Source organism: Dipodomys ordii, unplaced genomic scaffold (genome assembly GCF_000151885.1).
Source record: "Dipodomys ordii isolate 6190 unplaced genomic scaffold, Dord_2.0 Scaffold62, whole genome shotgun sequence".
Taxonomy (NCBI): Eukaryota; Metazoa; Chordata; class Mammalia; order Rodentia; family Heteromyidae; genus Dipodomys; species Dipodomys ordii.
Window position 1 is genome coordinate 8,742,308 of NW_012267278.1, and position 20,638 is coordinate 8,762,945.

At 36.7% G+C, this 20,638-nt stretch overlaps 1 protein-coding gene across 1 annotated transcript in view; it reads left to right on the forward strand.

The window, feature by feature from the left end:
* Window positions 1-16,964, forward strand: part of Ccnc (cyclin C) — a 26,166-nt gene extending 9,202 nt beyond the window's left edge. The window contains 8 exon segments of the mRNA XM_013022425.1: window positions 1,560-1,611; window positions 5,034-5,089; window positions 6,657-6,692; window positions 7,342-7,433; window positions 7,939-8,006; window positions 11,676-11,755; window positions 14,149-14,267; window positions 15,739-16,964. Of these exon segments, the coding sequence (XP_012877879.1) occupies window positions 1,560-1,611; window positions 5,034-5,089; window positions 6,657-6,692; window positions 7,342-7,433; window positions 7,939-8,006; window positions 11,676-11,755; window positions 14,149-14,267; window positions 15,739-15,793 (558 nt within the window). The 3' untranslated portion in view covers window positions 15,794-16,964.
* The last annotated feature ends 3,674 nt before the right edge of the window (window positions 16,965-20,638 follow it).

A 20,638-nucleotide genomic window follows, 5' to 3' on the forward strand; every position in this document is an offset into this window, starting at 1 on the left:
TGAACTCTGGGCCTGGGCGCTGTCCCTCAGCTCTTCAGCTCAAGGCTAGCACTCTACCACTTGAGCCACAGCGCCACTTCTGGCTTTTTTTTCTTGCTAATGTGGTGCTGAGGAATCGAACCCAGGGCCTCAAGCATGCAAGGCAAGCACTCTACCACTGAGACACCTTCCTAGCCCTCAAACATTCTTTTGACAAGCAATTATTTAGAACTGGAAGCATGGTTCAAGTGGTAGAACATCAGTATGACCTGGATCAAGAATTATTGGGGGGAGGGGACAGTGTATCTTTTTGGATTTGATTGTAGCATTATTGTTTGTTTTTAATCTAATCAAATATTTTTATCTAACTATGGAAATTGTATACAGATGGTGTTTAGTAATACATCTCAGGCTTTCATTTTTATTTTCACTTGCTAGGGTTGAAAATGCTAATATAAATACACATTTATATTGTCCCTACAAAGGATATAGGTTGAAGTGTGTGAATAGTTTTGTTTTGTTTGCTGGATAAGGAATCAATCTTGGTTTTTCCTTTTTAAAATGAAATGAAAGCTTTAGAGACCTTAATGGGTTTTATGTGAAATTAAATGGTACAACATATGTGAAGTGGATCACTTGATAATTCCAATGATGGGCAGTGGTAATATATTGAGTTGGAAGAGGAAAAGACAGTTTATCTTAGAAGTCTTATCATATATTCTTATTTTTCTCTTCCAGAAAAGGTTGTAGATACTTGTATAGTCTTCTAAGTAATGTCAAAGTTTATATTATTCAGAGATTTGATATATTCTCATGATATGAAGTATCTGCTCATTAGTCCAGGTCCAGTTGGATAGATACTGAATACTGCTTCTTATGGTTTAGTATAGAATTTAAATTTTTTTCTTGGAAATGGATTTATTAGCAGAAACTGGCATTGTCACTTTAGGAATTGGTTTCTTTTATTGAGATTAAATAATGAAATTATTTAAAATTTTGCCTTAGTTTGTGAGTTAGTACAGGATTTTGAACTTAAGGCTTTACACTGCTAGACAGGTGCCCTGTCACTTAGCCACACCTCCAGGTCTTTTTGTTCTGCACCTGGCCTACACTGCAGTTCTACTTGTGATTTGTTGTAGCCAAGATGATAGGCTTGAACCACCATGCCCAATTTTTTCTGTTGCAGTGTGTGTGTATGGAGGGAGTCTCAAGACCTTTTTTGCCTGGGCTGACATGGAACCATAATCCTCCCAGACTCAGCCTCTATTGGAGCTAGGATGATAGGTATATATACTCCATGACACCCAGCTGCTGATTGAGATGTTGTCTCATGAACTTATTTTGCCTGGGCTGACCTCAAACTGCAAATTCTCATGATTATAAATAGGCATGAACCACCAGTATGCAGGTAAATTGTGAAAGCTTCAAGGAACAGTAAATTTAGAAATTTAAATATTTCATACCTAAGTTAGAAGCTGAAGACTATAAACAGGAAAGGAGTTTGCATATACTCTTTTGAATAGACCTGATGTTTATTGGATTACTATGTATCTGATCACATCCACTTTTTCTTTCTCTAGGAATTTGGAGTGGTTTCTAATACGAGGTTGATTGCTGCTGCTACTTCTGTATGTAAGTGCAAAAAGTATGCTCTGCTTTAACCATGTAATCTAAAGAGAGCTCCATAGTACACAGATATTTTGTAGTTTATAAGACACATGTAGTTGAGTTTATTATATCTCCCAAGAATAACTTTATTACTAGCATATGTGTCAAAAATAAGTTAAAATGGTGTTAACCATATCTAAGGTGATACTTTAAAAAAATCATTAAGCAGTGGTATAAGGAGTTTACAATTCCATAAGTCAGGTTATGAGTACTAATGCTTCTTGGTCATTGTCACCCCTTCCTTCATTATCCCCCTCCTATCCTTACCCTCAATTTACATAGTTCGTTTTTATATGTAATGTACTTTGGCTACATTTGCTTCCCCTTCTTCCCTCCATTTCTGTGCCCTCCTTTGCTTACCTCCCAAAACATGTCTCTACTTCCTGATTCTTATTTTGATAAATACTAAGTTGTATGGAGCAATTACAAAAGGCAGTACTTGTATTTATTTTATTTTATTTTTTTGCCAGTCCTGGGACTTGGACTCAGGGCTTGGGCACTGTCCCTGAGCTTTTACTCAAGATAAACACTATGCCACTTGAGCCATAGTGCCACTTCCGGCTTTTTCTGTTTATGTGGTACTGAGGAATTGAACCCAGGGCTTCATGCATGCTAGGCAAACACTACCACTAAGCCACATTCCCAGCCCAGTACTTGTAATTTTAAAAATAAGTAGTAACAATCAGCCTCAAAACATTGAGTCAGGAGTTCTTAATTTTATATGGATGAAAAAATTCATTTTCCGATTTTTATTGTTTTAACTAGCTATTGTTATTCTTTGGGCTAGATTCACCCCTTTCTGTAGTAACTATAATGTATGTATTCGATGAGAATTGTGAATTATCATACCTCCAAGTTGAAAAATGTTACATAGGGTAGTCACTAAACTAACTTTCGGCTTTAGTTCTGTCTCTTGATAATTGTGCTTTGTCCCTAATCAGCTGTATAACCTTGAACAAGTTGCTTGGTCTTGGATCTTTAGCTAAAAAGATGGATGTTTAGCTGTATATGAATCAAGGTATAAATAGAAATAACATTATAAAATAATGTAGAACTACTGTACACAACTTACTAATATTGTGGTATGCTCTATCTTTTTAGATTAAGCAAAAAGACATTATCTGACGAGATCATTCAGACCTTTAAAATTATTTCTGTGATCTACACAAGTGAAACCATTCTGTGTTCTGTGAACCAAGCTGAGTGATTTTTATATTTTGAGGTCATCATCTTTTTTTGAGAGGTACATAATAATCTAGTCCAATGTTTTTCATGTGTGCAAAATAATTGCAAATGAGGGTTGGAGATGTGGTTCAGTTGGTAGATGACTAGCCAGTGAGCAGAAGCATCAGGTACTGAGTTCAAGACCTACTCTCGAACCACAAAAGAAAGAATTCTGAATGCTAAATGATGTATTTAGCTACTCTTTGACTCAGACTAATAAATCCCTACTTTTAAAGTATTGACTATATAGTAACTTCCTGCTAATGTATTGTTGGGTTTTCGTCCATCCCATGAAAGATGGACAAGATGGATGGGGTCTGAGGAAAGGTAAGTGCAGCCACTCCCCCGTTCCCCAGCCTCCCTCAGCCCCGAGACAATCAGACACAGCAGGGAGTCAAGTCAAGCAGGAAAACTCATTTATTAACACAGAGCAGCCCTTTTTAAAGCAAAAAAGAGCACGTGGCATGGCAGGGGAGGAAGAGGAACCAACCACTGTCAAGGTCACACCCTATCATGCACCTAAGCTTCCACGGGCTGGTTACGCACTGAACATAAAGCAAACTGGGCTCTGCCCACTCAACTCCCTCTCAGCGCCATCTTTGCTGCCCATGTGCTCTACAGATTCCCCCTTTTTTGTTTTAATGGCAGACCCACCTCTTAGTTATCCTTTTCCCTCCTCTGTAAAGGTTATTTTAACAGGATTACATTGGTAAGGATAGCATTGGCCACGCAGGGGGTTCGAGGCACGTCTTGGGAGCAAGATTTACCAAACAAGGATAAGGAGGCCCTTGTGCATGATCCAAGAGCCTGTCCCAGTTACCTCACATCCCCACCTAACACAGTAATAAACATCAGTCCCACCAGTTAGAAATGTCCGAAGCAGTTCAACTAATTCCTGGCCATATATAAAAGTCAGTATCTCGTAAGGTCATCCTCTTCAGAACATGGGAGCAGCCTGGGTAATGGGAGTTCCACACATGGGGCACGGTGCATCCTCGTGGGCCCCCACACTCAGGCCATTCTACTATAGTCCAGAAAAACAAGGAAAATTTAAAACAAACTGCAGACATAGCAAAGCAATCTTGGGCACCTGTTGTCTTCTAAGTAAGCCAGTTCCTTGTACGTGTCTTTAAGCGAGCACAGGGGTCAAGATGACCTTTGAGCTTTACTGTCAGCTCCCAACAGCTCCCAATAATGTATATGTTATGGAAAGAGAGAAAAGAAGTAACTATAGTGGAGAAATCTGGCAAAATCCTGCCTCACTCAACCAGGTGATCAAGATCAATAGCAGTGGTGATAAAATACATTAATATTGGAAACCCTTGATGTGTTAATGACAAAAGTGGTACTTCTTTAGTCTACCTTGAAGACTCCATAATCCCATTGGGAAAACATCAGGCCTATTTCATTAGGGGGCACCTTTAGCGTACCTTAGTACTACTAAGAAGTACAAATCATCAAGAATAGAAAAAGTCTGGAAAACTTACAGCCAAAGTCTAAAGAGTCTAAAGAGGTGTGTAATATAGTATCTTAGATAAATTCCTGGAATAGAAAAAAGAAAGACTCCTCCCTCTCTCTTTTCCTCCTTTTTTCCTTTCCTCCCTCCTTCTTTTCTATTTTACAAGCATATATAGTATTTGAAAGTGGCATTTATATATAACATTTGTGAACACATGTACAACTCCCATGTCCCTTCTAAACTGAATTACTGGAGAATAGAACAGTATCATTCTAGTACTAGAATGATTTTCATGATGAAAAAGTCAGTATTGTTTTTTCACTCTCTGAATTTGTTTTGATACAACATCAGAATCCTTTAATATAAAGTGTAAAATTGAACCTCAAATTATGGTATATGTTATATACCAGCTTGTCTTTCTCTTCTTGGAAGTAATAAAGCTACAGAGATAAAGGGTGACCATATCTATCAAGATGCATTGCATTCATGAACTGATTTGTTGAATGGTAACTCCTTTGTACTTCATTATTTATACTTAAACATAATTTTAAAGTATAATTAAAAGAAAAGATACAAATTCCTAAGCATTGTCAGGAGAGCCTACTCGGAATTTTGCAGCCATACTCTCTAATATGCTCTACTGTGATAAAGGAATTGAGTTAATTCACTTAGACATTTTCTAAGTTGTTTTTTTTTTCTGCAGTGAAAACTAGATTTTCATATGCCTTCCCAAAGGAATTCCCCTATAAGATGAATCATGTAAGTATATTATATAAATCACTCATCAAGACAATATATGAAATAGCTGTATTTAACAGTAAAATGTCAAATACTTCAAGAATATATATAATATTTTTAATTAAAGCACAATGCCTTCTATTTTATTTTATTTTATTTGGTCATGGAGCTTGAACTCTGGGCCTGGGCACCTCCCCTCAGCTCTTCAGCTCAAGATGAGCGCTCTACTACTTGAGCCACAGCGCCACTTCCAGTTTTCTGGTGGATTATTGGAGATAAGAGTCTCACAGACTTTCCTGCCTGTGCTGGCTCTGACCTGGGATCATCAGATCTCAGCCTTCTGAGTAGCTAGGATTACAAGCGTGAGCCACTGACACCCGGCTTGCACAAAGTTTCTAAATCATTATTTTTAAAAAATATATTGTAGCAATTGTGCTGCCCATTATATCACCTTGGCAAGTGTTCTACCTGTTGAGCTCTGCTTCTGCTTCTAGCCTTTTTTAGCTTTAGTTATTTTGTGGAGAGGGTCTCACAGTTTTTGCTTAGGCCAGACTGAACTGCAATCCTCCTGCCCATGCCTCCCTCACCTGTGTCTGGATTGACTTTGAATTGTGATTCTCCTGAGTAGCTGGGATTACAGGAGTGAACTACCTCAAATGTCACCTAGAAACTTAATAATACTCCACATTAAATCATTAATTCTTACACTTGGAAGCTCTGGCATTAGTATTCTTTATAAGCTTATTTGCATCTGGGGTTGAGAACTACAATAATGGATCAGGATTGAAAGCATATTTGAAAAGTTAACATTGTTTAATAAGATGAATTTCTATTGATATTTTGCTAGGTATATCCTTTTTTCATGTTGCAGGGGATTTTTCATGTTTTTGAAAATTGTTTTAGATATAATTGCATTTTTCATTTGTTGTATGAAAGTATTGAAAAATAGGAAGATTTTGGGGGCTGGGAAGGTGGCTCAGTGGTAGAGTGCTTCCCTTGCATGCATGAGGCCCTGGGTTTGATTCCTCAGCATCAGATAAACAGAAAAAGCTGGAAGTGGTGCTGTGGATCAAGTGGTAGAATGCTTACCTTGAGCTGAAGCGCTCAGGCACAGTGCCCAGGCCCAGAGTTTAAGCCCCATGACCAACAACAATAACAAAAAATAAATGAAGATTTTGTAGTTTTCTCTTTGTTATTCTTGTATCTCATGATTGCTTGGTATAGGCATTCTTATCACTTGAGCTATATACACACTTATCCTGTAACATATTTTAAATAGAAATGAGTAAAGAAAATGCGGGGGCTGGTAATGGTAGGCTCGATGTGACAGCTTTAATCCCAGCACCAAAAAAAGGATTTTTTCCTTACATCTTTTTAAATGCTTTTTAATTGTAATTATATGAATTATATAATAGTAAAATAATTTTTGTTGTGCATGTTCTTATATAAGCTATCCTGCTTATTTTCTTGATTTAAAAATGTTAAGAGTATATAATAAATTACTAAAATGTCCATGAGTTGTTATTTTAAACCAAGCAGACTTGTAATTAGGCTTCTTGTTGACAGTAGATAATTTTTTTTTAAACAGATATTAGAATGTGAATTCTATCTACTAGAACTAATGGTGAGTGTTTCTTTCCTGTAATAATTGAAGTAAAGTTTATTTCTATGTTTAATAAAGCCAGGAATAATTTAATGAAGGGATTTGGAGGGAGGTACATTTTTAAACCAGGTGATACGTGGTGAAATAATAGTAATGTAGTAACATCATTACCAGTTTCCTTTCTGATGTTGGGAAATAATTCACATATCCTACTCAGCATGAAAAAAAGTTGTTCTGTTGTACCCATAATTAAAGGATCACAAGCAAACAAGTCTAAACCACTGTAAATTATGTGCACAGTCTGTGTATGTGTGCAGTGTTATTTGAAGGTAGACATGTCTTTGGCAAAATTCTGCTCCTTCATTTGGGAATTATGGACGTTCAGGTTTCAGTGTAATATGGATGTGACACTTTCAGTCTCTAAGGGAATGAATGGATGCTGATAGACTGCCAACGATTTACCAAGGTATATTCCAGAGAGAGCACTGCTTTCACTATTACAGTAGAGTTCAGGGCTGTATCACTTGCTTTAAGAGAATAAGAGGGAAGCAAAATGAATTAGAGAAATAACATTTTGAAATGCACAACTATAAATCAGTTGGGTAATGACACCATTTTTGTGTTGTAATAATCTGCTTTTACACATGCACATTTGTTAAACTCTTTCTAGGATTGTTGCTTGATAGTGTATCATCCTTACAGACCTTTGCTCCAGTATGTGCAGGACATGGGCCAAGAAGACATGTTGCTTCCCCTTGCATGGTAATTAGAAAAGAAGTTTATTAATAGTGTACTGTGTTTGTGGATAGGAAAACTGACAAATAGGAAATTTAGTATTTTTAAAGTCATTAAACCTGTTCCTCCAAGATAAATTTGTGTTGAGCAAGAGATTAGCTTAAGTTTTAATGAATATAATGCTATAAATGTTAGTGATATTCATTTAAATGATCTATTTGATGACTGCTACCTGCTAAAATTTTATTTTGTATGAAAAAATAAGGAAAAATTATGAGTGAATTTGTCTTTAAAATGTATTTTTGGTAGTATTAAACATTTTCCTAATTTTTCACAAGTTAGAAAAAGGTGCTTGTTTTATATAATTTATTGAGAGTTTTCAAATCTGTCCTTTACCTTGATGTTTTTAATCTTTATTTCTGTGTTTAGTAATAAAAAAGAGAAATAGGCACAAAGATAGGAAATCTGGCCCTTTCTGGGAGGAAAATTATTTAATTCTGTTTTCATTAATATATGATTTATATTTCCGTAGGAGAATAGTGAATGATACCTACAGAACGGATCTTTGCCTACTGTATCCTCCTTTCATGATAGCTCTAGGTATGTAAGCGTGGTGTGCCTTTATTTAAAAAGTTGTTAGGAATCTATTTAGGTCATTCTAAAGTAAATTTCACCCTATTGTACTTTATGTTTTTATGGTCCATAAAGTAATAGACTAAGTCTTGCATGTAAACTTTCGATAATATGAACTGCAGCTGTCACAAATCAGGATTATTGTCCTCCTACCCCCTTTGTAAGTTTCTTTTTTCTTAAATTATATAAATAACTTTACCCACTTTCTTTTTTAAAAAATAGAACATTTTTATTTAAAGGGGAAATAATTAAGTTTGTTAACATTGTCATAAAATGACTAAGCTTTTTTAATTCTAGGGCCTACCTAGATACTCAGAGATTGAATAGAGAAGCAAATGTGGTTCTTTCTATCTTGCAAGGAGTAAAGTTAGCTACCATTCTACTGTATATGGAGGCAGTAATGAGTTAGAACAGTCTTTGGAGTCAGATCATCCTGCCTTTAGACTTTATTTCCTTTACAGTGTGGGAAAATCACCTACTGTTTCTGACTTTGATACTTTGATTACCTAATTGTAAAAAAGAAGGGAGCTGATTCTGATAATAGAATTTTCTTAAGAGTTAAATGAGATAGCTTATAGTGTATCAAATAGCCCATTGTTTTCTAGGCACTTGTTTCTATTCCTTTTCTTTCCTTCTGTTGATTTCCACTATTTTTTTTGGGGGGGGGGTCCGGTCATGGGGCCTGAACTCTGGGCCTGGGCGCTGTCCGTCAGCTCTTCAGCTAAAGGCTAGCGCTGTACCACTTGAGCCACAACGCCACTTCCAGCTTTTTTCTGTTTTGCTTATATGGTGCTGAGGAATCGAACCCAGGGCCTCAGGCATGCAAGGCAAGCGCTTCTACCACTGAGCCATCTTCCCAGCGATTTCTACTATTTTGTCCTTTAAACTTTCCCCTTATTTTACTTTCCTTCCTATTTTACTACGTTAGACTCTTGTTGATTTCTCTTTTTTTCTTTTAGTTCTTAAATGTTGATTTATTTTTATTTTTTAGCCTTCTTACATCAAGGGTGACAAATAGGTTTAGGTATATATTTATGCTTTTGTATCACTGATGATGATTGTAAAACATTGGATTTGGAAGGATTCTGAAATGGCATCTGTGTTCAGTGGGTAGAAATGCTAAGATCTGTTGTAGACAAGAAGGAGGAGATAATATGGGCCATGTCTTTGCTGTAAGTGCCCTTTGTGTGGTCTTCTGTCCTTTCTGTTTAGTCTTGGCTCATGGCTTCCACCAGTCTTTTGGTTAATCAAGACTGAATTCCTAAGTAGTTATTAATACCCATCACCCTTTTCACGCAGCTGTACTTGGCATGTCACTATTTCAGACTCTTGTCTGAAACTCTTGTCTCCAAATATGATTCTTTTAATGCTTTTCTTAGCTTGGTGAATAGAACTAAGTAGTTATCTTAGTTGAAACCAGCAATTAGATTCTTTGAACCTCTGAATAGCTACATGTAGTTAGTGACTATTACCTTTTTTGTCCCTTCTCTAAAGTGATATCCATCTTCTCATTTCCATCAAACTTTCCACAGAAGTTCTTTTTTTTTGTTTTTTTTTTTTTAATCGCTTGTGGGGCTTGAACTCTGGACCTGAACACTGTCCTTCAGCTCTTCAGCTCAAGGCTAGCACTCTACCACTTGAGCTACAGCGTCACTTCCAGTTTTCTGATGGTTTACCCTTGAAGATAAGAGTTTCACAGTTTCCTGCCCAGGTTGGCTTTGAACCATGATCCTCAGATCTCAGCCTCCTAAGTAGCTAGGATTACAGGCATGAGCCACCGGTTTCCGGCTAAACCACAGCAGTCTTCTAACTGGCTGATGGTTTTTGTCATCCCTGTGCTCAGAGAGCCAGTGTGTTCTCCCTACTGTTGAGTGAGGCTGGTGAGTCTCAATGCGGGTAGGAGGTAGTGGTAATTTTTCCCTAGGGAACATTTGGCAGTGTCTGGAGATGGCATTAGATCTCACACTGGAGTGGGATACAACTTGGCTTCTAGTGGGTAGAAGCTGGGCTGTTGCTAGCAGCCTACAATGCATAAGACAATCTTAGTAGTCTCAGCAAGAATGACAGTAGTGCCAACGTTGAGAAACTCTGAGCTAATAAATAGGGCTTTTAGTATTTTGAATTTTTTGGCAGTACTAGGGTTTGTAATTAGGACCTCATGTTTGCTAAACAGGTGCTCTACCACTTGAACCACAACCCTAGCACTTTATGCTTTAGTTATTTTTCATGTAGATCTCACAGATTTTTGTTTTGTTTTTCTGGGATCAGCCTAGATCACATTTTCCTCCTTATACCTACCATTTCCAAAGTAACAGCTGGGGTCACAGTTGTTAACCATAAAGTAAGATTTATTCTTGATAACTTTTTGTCCAGGCTAGCCTTGAACCAGTAGCCTCTCAGTCTCCAACACCTAAATAGCTAGGGTTTTAGGCACGAACACTGCTTCTGACTAGATTAAACCTTTTAAAATGCAGAATATGTCTCCCAATTAAACCTTTTATTGTTCCTCTCAATTGATGGATAAGATCTACAGCCTCTTGTTACCATTTACATATGTGCTCTTCTTTCCTCTGCTTCTCACTTTTTTTTTTAAACACCCTCCTACCATCTTCCCCATATCACCAGTCTGGTTTAGGATTTGTTCAATCCTCTTCATGGCATTTTCTGCAATATTTGAAGTTGCTTCTTTTAACGTGGGCAAACAGTTGACATTTTAGTGGCTTTTTTTTTTTGTTTTATTTTGGGCTAATTTTTGAAACAAGGACCCTCTGTAGCCAATAGTGGCCTATTGGATTGTAGGCATGTGCCAAAACACTGGTTTTTCTTTTGTTGTTGTTTTAATCTTGTTTTTTGTTTGGAACGCTGAGACTAGAACAGGGCTTACAAAGTAGACAATCATTCCACCACCAAGCCACATCTTAACCCTCTTGGATTGCTGTCTACATTATCATTCTTAGCAAAGTCATACAGATAACCAGACCAGAGACTATGACTCTGTCATAAACTGGGATAGAATCAGGATAGCCAGGCTAAACAGTGGGAATTGTATAGATTATTGTCTATAAGCTCTTTGTTAGTGTTGATTGTGTATAATTTGTATAATTATATGCAATGCCTTACATTTTTTTCTAATATTTGATCTCAGCACTGATTCTTGACCAGTATGGTCACTTGTCACTAAACCACTAATTTACCTGTGTGCTGAAAATGGGTAAAAGCTAAAAAAAAATTGGAGGCAATATTACTTTTAATTGAAATATCAAAATATAATCGCTATTAAAACATGAGTGTATTGATGAGCTAGTTTGTTGTTTTTGTCAGTGACTTCTGTGCAACTTGACTACTCTGTGCTGCTGTTCAAAGATGACTTTCCTGTTGTAACCTCCCCATTGGATGTGTGGTTGTCTTATGATTTCTCAAGGTATTTGGCACAATTAATGCACAGTGAAGAGCAGATGTAAAGATCTTTAATGTAGTCTACTAATTTTTTTAATCTTTATCACAGTAAATTGACGAGCTGATCAGTAGTAGTTATTAAATATAACTAAAACAGTATGAGGATAATGTACAGTTTATGAAAATCTTGTTCTGAGACCATGTATACAGTTAAACTTGAACAACTGTCTCTTTTTTCAGCTTGCCTACATGTGGCCTGTGTTGTACAGCAGAAAGATGCCAGACAGTGGTTTGCTGAACTTTCTGTGGACATGGAGAAGGTATTTCCTAAGATTCTATAGCCTTGGACATTTATAAATTCATATTGTAATAGGGTATGGGTGACTCATTCCTGTAATCCTAGCTACCTGAGAGACTAAGATTATGGTTTAAGGCTGTTAGCCCAGGCCAAAAAATTTATGAGATCCTTTTTCAACACCGTAATTGGGTGTGGTGGCATGTACCTCATACCTTTTGCTATGTGGAACACTAAGATTGGGAAGGTTGCGGTTCTAGGCCAGCCCAGGCAGAAAAATCCAATACTTGCATCTCAATGAAATGAGTTAGAGATGGTCACACACACGTCGTCTAAGCTGGGACAGGAAGTGAGAATAAGCTGATCTCATTCCAGATATGTACCCAGGCTGGATATGACACCCTAAATAACCAGTATACAAAAAAGAGTTGGAGGTGATAGTGCACCAACTGAGCATGCTCCCAAATCATACTGTTTGTGAGAGGAGTGGATGTTGATATTTAAAGTTTTGTTTGGTTAGTTGGTTTAGGGTTTAAACAGTGTTCAACTTTTGATTATTTGGTTGCAGAGTAGCCTGTGACTTTGTAAAAACTATATAGTGACCACTAATTGCTACTGTGAACTTAGATAACAGACTATTTCTGGGGAAGAAATGCTTGCTCCTTTTTTTTTTTGTACCTTTTCTGCTCAAATATTGAAATCATAAAGTTAATCCAAGATAGGATCTATTTTTAGAAAAGACAGGGCTAATTTTAGGAAACTTGAGTGTGGTAGATCCTAGCTGCCAAGATGATTTTTTTGTTTTACTTTTTTGTGGTTGCTTTTTTTTTTTTTTTTGGTTGGTTGGTTTTGGAGCTTGAACTTTGGGCTTGAATACTGTCCCTCAGCTCTTCAGCTCAAGGCTAGCACTCTACCAAATGAGCTACAGCACCATTTCCTGTTTCCTGAGTGATTTATTGGAGATGAGTCTCATGGACTTTCCTGCCTGGGCTGGCTTTGAACCACGATCCTCAGATCTCAGCCTCCTGAGTAGCTAGGATTACTGACACCCCACTTGTTGTTGCTTTTGTTGTTGTTGTTGTTGGTTTTTGTTACTGGTTTTGTCGTGAGACTTAAACTCTGGGCCTGGGTGCTGTCCCTGAGCTCTTCAGCTCAAGGCAAGCACTCTACCACTTGAGCCACAGGGCCACTTCCTTTGTATTTTATTTTTAAGACAGTCTTCCTAGGTAGCCCAGGAAGGCCTCAAACTCAGATTCCCTTATTCTTCTGTCTTAGTCTTTTTTTCCCCCCCAGGGGTGGGGGGGCTGGTACTAGGGCTTGAACTGTGAGCCTTGTGCTCTTAAGAGCTTGGCTTTTTCACTCATAGCTGGTGCTTGACCATTTTGAGCCACATCTCACCTCTCATCTAGCTATTTGTGCTGGTTAAGTGGACAGTCTTTCAGATTTGTCTGCCTTGCTTCTAACTGTAATCTTCAGATCTTATTCTTCTGAGTAGCTAAAATTATAGGCAGGAGCCACCAGCAGTGGGCTGTACCCCAGGCTCTTGAGTTCTGAGATTATAGGAATACGTCACCATACCCAGCTCTGCTGGGTTTTGATTGTCTCGTGTGGAATAATGAAGAGAACTGAAACAATGTTTTGTATGCAATACTTTCCCTTAACATTGTTTAGAACACTTAGAGGAGTATGCTCTTCATGATTAAAATATTTATTCTATCCCTCCCTCCCTCCCTCCTTCCCGCCCTCCTTCCTTTTTCTTGTCAGTTATGAGACTTGAAGTTGGCCTGGGTACTGTCCTTGAGCTCTTTTGCTCAAGGCTAGCACTCTACCACTTTGAGCCATACACCACTTCCAGTTTTCTGGTGGTTAATTGCAGATGAATCTCATGGACTTTCCTGCCTCAACTGACTTTGAACCGAGATCCTCAGATAGATCTCAAGCCTCCTGAGTAGCTAGTATTACAGGCTTAAGCCACCAGCAATCAGCTTTCATTTTTGTTTTAAAGTGTCTTCAGATAAAAGAAAAATAACTTGTAAGTAGTAAGGCTGGGCAGGTGCATACAGATGACAGATGAGAAAGAAAAACATAAATACCAATGTGCTGAAAAATAGTGCTTTCTATTTATCAGTGTTTTCTCATTTAACCTGATTACTTAAGGATAGAGCGTTTCCCCTTTTTTACTGTTCTTGGAAGGAAGACTTGTATGTGATGTAGGGTTTTTGTGTGTTTTGTTCTTTGAGATAGTTTCTTGCTACATAGCCCAAGCTGGCCCCTTAATCCTTCATTTTCCTACCTCAGACTCCTGAGTGCTGGGCTTAAGGGCTTTTGCTGCCACGATTGGCTCTCCGGACTTGTTCTTTTTGTAGTGCTACGTTGCTTATTTTTGTTGCTGAGAACTTTTCAAATACTTTCTTCTAGATTTTGGAAATAATCAGGGTTATTTTAAAACTGTATGAGCAGTGGAAGAATTTCGATGAGAAAAAAGAAATGGCTACTATTCTTAGTAAGATGCCGAAACCAAAACCACCTCCAAACAGGTATTTTAAATTATTAGTTAATGGTTTCATTTATTTATTATTTTATTTCTTAGATTATGTTGTTTTATATCTTTCCCTACCAAAATGTCATGACTTGTGCATACTTTTTAAAGTGACTTAATAGATTGAGAATATCTCACTTTTCTTTCATCAGTTATGTTGTTCAAGGGGGTTTCATTTTAACATGTCCATTTATGTATACAATGCATCGTGTCACCCTCTTCATCAGAGAATGTTTCAGTTTTTAAAATAAATTAATCTGATCATCTGATTAGCAATATTTCCTAATGTAACGGAGGTCTATTACAGGTATTCCTCAACATACAGCCACATACTGTACATATACTTAAACAGAACTGAGTTAAACAAGTTTATATGAAATTCAAGGATAAAGAGTTCCTTAGTTCTGTACCAGTTTGATTCTGTGCCACACACACCCTGGCTATTCCTCTATTTTATAAATTTCAGTAACAGTTTTCAAAAATTTTAATGAGTAATCTGATATATTGTAAAGGACTTTGGCATTTGAGTGACCCACAATATACCATAACAGTTTGCCAAATGTGAATTTCCTATGCTAAGAAGTTTTTATTGTTGTCTTAAGATCTGCTCATTTATTTCAGTGGTTCTCAGCCCTCACTATCACATCATTTGAGGTAGTGACTAAAGGCAGAGGAAAATAAATGCTATCCATCTTAGTCATCCAGAAAGATAATTGATAGATAGCACTAAGCTAGAATGGTAGATTGCAACTGATTAATGTTACAATTTGGAAGGAAATGATACTTGACTTATACAAGGAGCTGTTCAAGGCAGTCATTCAAACAGCTACCTTTGGATGCGTTTTTTACAGAAATCCCCTGAGTGATTCTCCACTAGTGGCAGGGCCTGGAGCTACAAGATGATGGTGGAGAAGAGAAGGCAATAATCCTATTGCCACAGTCACTGGTACTTTCAGTTTTAGGAAATTACCGTGTTTTTCTGATTTAAAGATTTGCTGTAATTACATATGATTTTATTATGCCATTAGACAACAGTTTTGTTTGTATGTTTGCTTTTTTGGAAGAACACTTTTGGTTTCCCTAAATAGTAGAAATAGAATTTTATATGTTAAGATTTAATTTTATAGGAAATTTGTTCAGAAAAAAGGTGTAATCTCTATGTTGAGTGATACCTGTAATAATAATGAAACCCCATACACTAATTTAAACTTTTTGAGTGTAAATGGACACTAACTTTTAGACTGCTTGTTGTGTGTTAGGGTAAAAAGTTACAGAAGAATAAAAGCATAAAACCAAATGTTAGTTTTCTGTATTTTAATTTTGCTACATTGGTGTCTTATAATCAGGAATATCTTTGTTTTATGATGATGCCACAGAATAATGACCTTCAGAAGATAGTAGGTGTATCAGGGTGTTGAAAAATGAATCTTTTAATTGGTATAAAATCTCTTTCTTCCCCATTTGAACAGTGAAGGAGAGCAGGGTCCAAATGGAACTCAGAACTCTAGCTACAGCCAATCTTAAAACATTCCGAAGAAGTCTAGTGGAGCACTTGGAAATAAACCATTGGACAATTTCAGTAATGTCTTCAGTGGGACACAAATGAAAACGAATAGCTTGCTTCTGTCAAGCATGTTGGGAAGTGATTTTATTTTTGGAAAATAAGTTGTTCTTTACCCAATTTGGTTCCAGTACATCATTGATTAAAATCTCTTGATTATAACAGTGCAGAAGGGCTGTAAGGGGACCTACAGACAGACATAGACATTACAAAGTTAAGAGCTTTTAATGAGTATATTATTTCTTGATTTTGGATAATAGAACTTTTTTAGCTTTTTATTAAGGCAGGAATCATGAAGCCTAATTTGTTTGAAATCCATTTTGGTCAGTAAGACAAAAAAGGACATTAAAGAAAATCCTATGAGGGTTTTGGTCCTTCCCCTCCCTGATCCCCCATTTTACTTTAAAATTGTACTTAAGGGGATTCAACTCTTTAAAAATCCTGGAAGATTTTGATAATGATGATGATAATTTCAGGGAAATTAATCAAGTACTTATTGCTTTTAAAATGTTTTATATTCAGTACTTTTAGTATTTTTCCACAGAAGATACTAACCCAGTCTTGTAGAAAAGTGCAATATGTATAGTATACTCTGACATTTTTAAAGTTAATTCTGCAACCATTTTGAAATGCTGAGCAAAAAAAATTTTTTTAAATATTACGTAAGGTTATTTGGATCAATCACAGTCAACAGGCATTTTGAAAGCCTGCAATAATTAATATAGATTGAATACAAATGTTCATTTTTAATCTACTATAAAAAGGGTTTTTTTCTGAGATAGCTATACCCCAGCTTAATATTTTTATGTCTTCATATGGAGTTAGATTTTTTTTTCAGCTATCTTGAACCAGAAAAACAATCAGGTTTTAGGCCAGTTTCTTAATTCTCATATGAGTGTAGCACTAAAGACTAAATGTTACACCAGTAGTACTGTGCTGTCTGTGGAGTTTAGTAAGTTAAACATTTTCTTCAGACTTGAAGGAGAGTGATAAATAAAACTTGGGATCATAGGAAATTTATGTACAATTAAGGATTTTTTTAATAAATCAGTTGTGAAAAATGGATATTAAATTAAGTGTTAATTTCCTAGTATAAAACATCAAGAATAAAAGTGAGATCTCCACTCTATTGGACTAGTGTCTTCAATTCATCCTTTTGAATTTCTCTTTTATTATTTTCTGAGACTTTTTCTTTTTTTTTTGGTCAGTATTGGGGCTCAAACTCAGGGCCTGGGTGCTATCCCTGAGCTCTTTTGCTCAAAGCGTGCTCTACCACTTTGAGCCACAGCTCCATTTCCATTTTTCTGGTGGTTAAACTAGAGATAAGTTTCATGGATGTTCTGCCTGGGCTGGCTTTGCACCACGATCCTCAGATCTCAGCCTTCTGAGTAGCTAGAATAATAGGTGTGTCACTAGTGCCTAGTCTGAGACTCCAGTTAAATTTTAGGTAAAAGTCTTCTACATTTAGTCAAAAATAACACCAAAGGTTTTATAAACAAACATTAAAGTTCTTCTTCTTTAGGGCAAATATCAGATGAGCTGGAAAAGAGATTCATAAAATCAGAACCAATGGACCAGTATGGTTTCCCCAAGCTTACTGAAGGGTAATAAGAAAACAAACTCTTCTGATCTAAAAGAATTAATGTTGAACTTGGATTAGATGAACAGAGTGATTATCACAATCAACTGACTTTTTTTCTTTAAATTTATGTGTATTTTTTGTTTTATTTTTCATTAATTATGCCTCAAAACCTCTTTTTGTGGGAAATTTAAAACAACATACAAGAAGAGTAAAGCAGTGAATGAGCCTCCATGTTACTATCCCCCCGTTGCAACAATTTCCTCATCGGAACTCCTACCTACTACCTCCATCTTACATACTTTTTTGAAGCAAACCCAGATGATCGTGTCATTTCATCCATTAATATTTCAGGATGTACTGAGAGCATATCTCTTTTAAGAAATCTGTAAAAGTGGGGCTGGGAAAGTGGCTCAGTGGTAGAGTGCTTGCCTGGCTATGCATGAGGCCCAGGGTTCAATGCCTCAGCACCACATAAACAGAAAAGGCTGGAAGTGGCACTGTGGCTCAAGTGGTAGAGCACTAGCCTTGAACTGAAGAACTCAGGGACAGCGCCCAGGCCTAGAGTTCAAACCCCATGACCAACAGCAAAAAAAAGAAATCTGTAAAAGTAATTGTGCCTAAAAATTTGCACAAAATAATTTGATTATCAAATACTCAAAAGTTTGGTTTTCTGATCAGTATAAAAATTGTTGAATAATGGCAGTGAAGATTCAAGTATTGTATCTTTCAATTCATTAGTCCTTAAAGTTTTTCTTATATCATTTAAAATTCCCCTTTGTCTAAGTTTCTCAAGACCTGAACTTTGCTGATTGCGTCCTTAATATTCCATTTAAAAATGTTCTTTTGTCTCCTGTATTTTCTGTAAACTGGGATGGGGTGGGGGATGGCATTTATTACTATATAAGGTGGTAGTCTTCCATTAGAAGGTATACAGTGGCTGATTTTTTAAAAATCAGTTATAGGCAACGCTCTCCAGTATGGTTTATCCACAAGGCACTTATGCCTATTGAACATTTAAGATGTGGCTAATTTGAATTGAGATGTGCTATAAATGTAAAATATGCATTGCATTTTAAGTATTTCATACAAAAAAAGGTTTGTGAAAATTAGATAACCAGTTTGTAATGATTAATTTTTAAATGGTAATTAGTTTTGAATGCATAGGATGAAATAAAATATTAAAAATAATTTTTTCTTCTAACTTTTTGAATGTAAGAAGCTTTAAAGTACTGTTATATCCTAAGGAAAATGTTAGATCCTTGTTTCATTCTACCTTGTCATTCCCATTTCCCACTCTTCTGGTTAACTTTAGTCATTTATCTAAGTAGCTAGGATTATAGGCATAAGCCACCAGCACCCAGTTGCAATCGTATTTTAAAGATGAGAAAACTTAGGAAAGTTAAGCAATTTATTTATTTATTATTTTTTTATTGTGAAATACCATACAGAAGGGTTACAATTACATGAGCAAGGTAATGAGTACATTTCTTATCAAACATTGTTGCCTCTTCCTTTGTTTTTCAGGTTAAATAATTTATCCAGTCACAGAGAGTGATACAACTTAGATTTGGATTTCTTCAATTCTTTTTCAGTATTAGGTATATCTAATGTAAAACATGTCTTATGAAGTATACTTGTAAAATATTTTTGTTTTTATTTTTGTATTAGGAATTGGCTTGGTTATAATTTGTTCAATTTGCTTTGTATTTCATGTTCATTTATGCAAGAATCATTTGCAAGCATGATCATTTACGCAAGAATCATTACTCAAAATTACCCGCAGGGAAACATTTTTTCCAAATCCTTCATCCTCCAGTCTGGACTGGCTGCCTTCTAAGCCAGGTGGTCTTGCTGTTATTGTAGAAGTGGTCATATTGTGACCTCCCTGCTTTCTTTTAGGCAGTTATAGAGGAAATCCAAGTCTTAAGTAGCACCTTGTTCTTGTTTGAGAGAATAATGTTAATCTAGTGATATTAAATTAAGGGTTGTTTTAAATTTTTCCTTGTTCCCCCTTTTTTTTTTTTTTGGTCATGGGGCTTAACCTCAGGGCCCTGCGCCCCAACCCTGAGCTTTTTCACTCACACTGTGATTTCCATATTTCTCGTGGTTAATTGGAGATAACTGAAGGTAATTATGATAAATGGAGATAATTGGAGAGTCTCACGGACTTTGCTTTCCAAGTTGGCTTCGAACCACTATCTTAGATCTCAGCCTCCTGAGTAGCTAGGATTACAGGCCTGAGCACCCATGCCAGGCTTGTTCCTTGTTTTAACAACAATTTTTCAAGTGTTTTTCCTTCCACATAGTTTTTAAAAAATATTTCATGTTAGATTCTTGCTGTGTTCAGAACCCTTCCTGTTTGAGAGACACATCTGCATGTTGGGCTCTGTTGTGGAATCAAGGCACAACAAAACGTGGCCACCCTCTCATCTCCAACATCATTTTCTGGCTTTTCTTTGGAATGGGTTAATTTTTTCAGAGAGGAATCTTGTACCTTTTTATCTCAGGCAATATTAGGCAAGGCTTCAGCATTAAGAAACAGGTGAGAGTAACGATGGAGGTATTTTATCCAGTGTTCAGAAGTTCATTTGATCTTGATTTCTGGAAAGGATCTCATTGACATTCTGCCCTCAGATGTCTAGCTAGAAGTTACACCTTCCTTTTTTTTTTTTTGGTCAGTCGTGGGTACTTGAACTCTGGGCTTGGGCGCTATCCCTCAGCTCTTCAGCTCAAGGTGAGCGCTCTACCGCTTGAGCCACAGCGCCACTTCCGATTTTCTAGTGGTTTATTGGAGATAAGAGTCTCATGGACTTTCCTGCCCAGGCTGGCTTTGAACCATGATCCTCAGATCTCAGCCTTCTGAGTAGCTAGGATTATAGGCATGTGCCACTGGTGGCTTTACACCCACCCTCCTTTTTAATGTGTATTATTAATCTATATCAAGTGGCCATGAGCAAGTACTATATTGTATAGATTCACACGTTAAAAATAATCATAGCAGCATAGTATTGGAGATTGAACAATTACTTAAGAAGTTGGATACACTTCAAAAAGATTCTACCATTAAAATACCTTATTAAAGTTCTCCCCAACAGTTTTTTTTTTTCCTTTTCCCTTATACTTGCTCCTGGAGAAACTTGCAGCATTGAAATGAAAATTTGCAGCATTATTTTACACTTTTGGCTCACACCTGAGGATTGCAGTTTGAAGTCATCGCCAGCAGGAA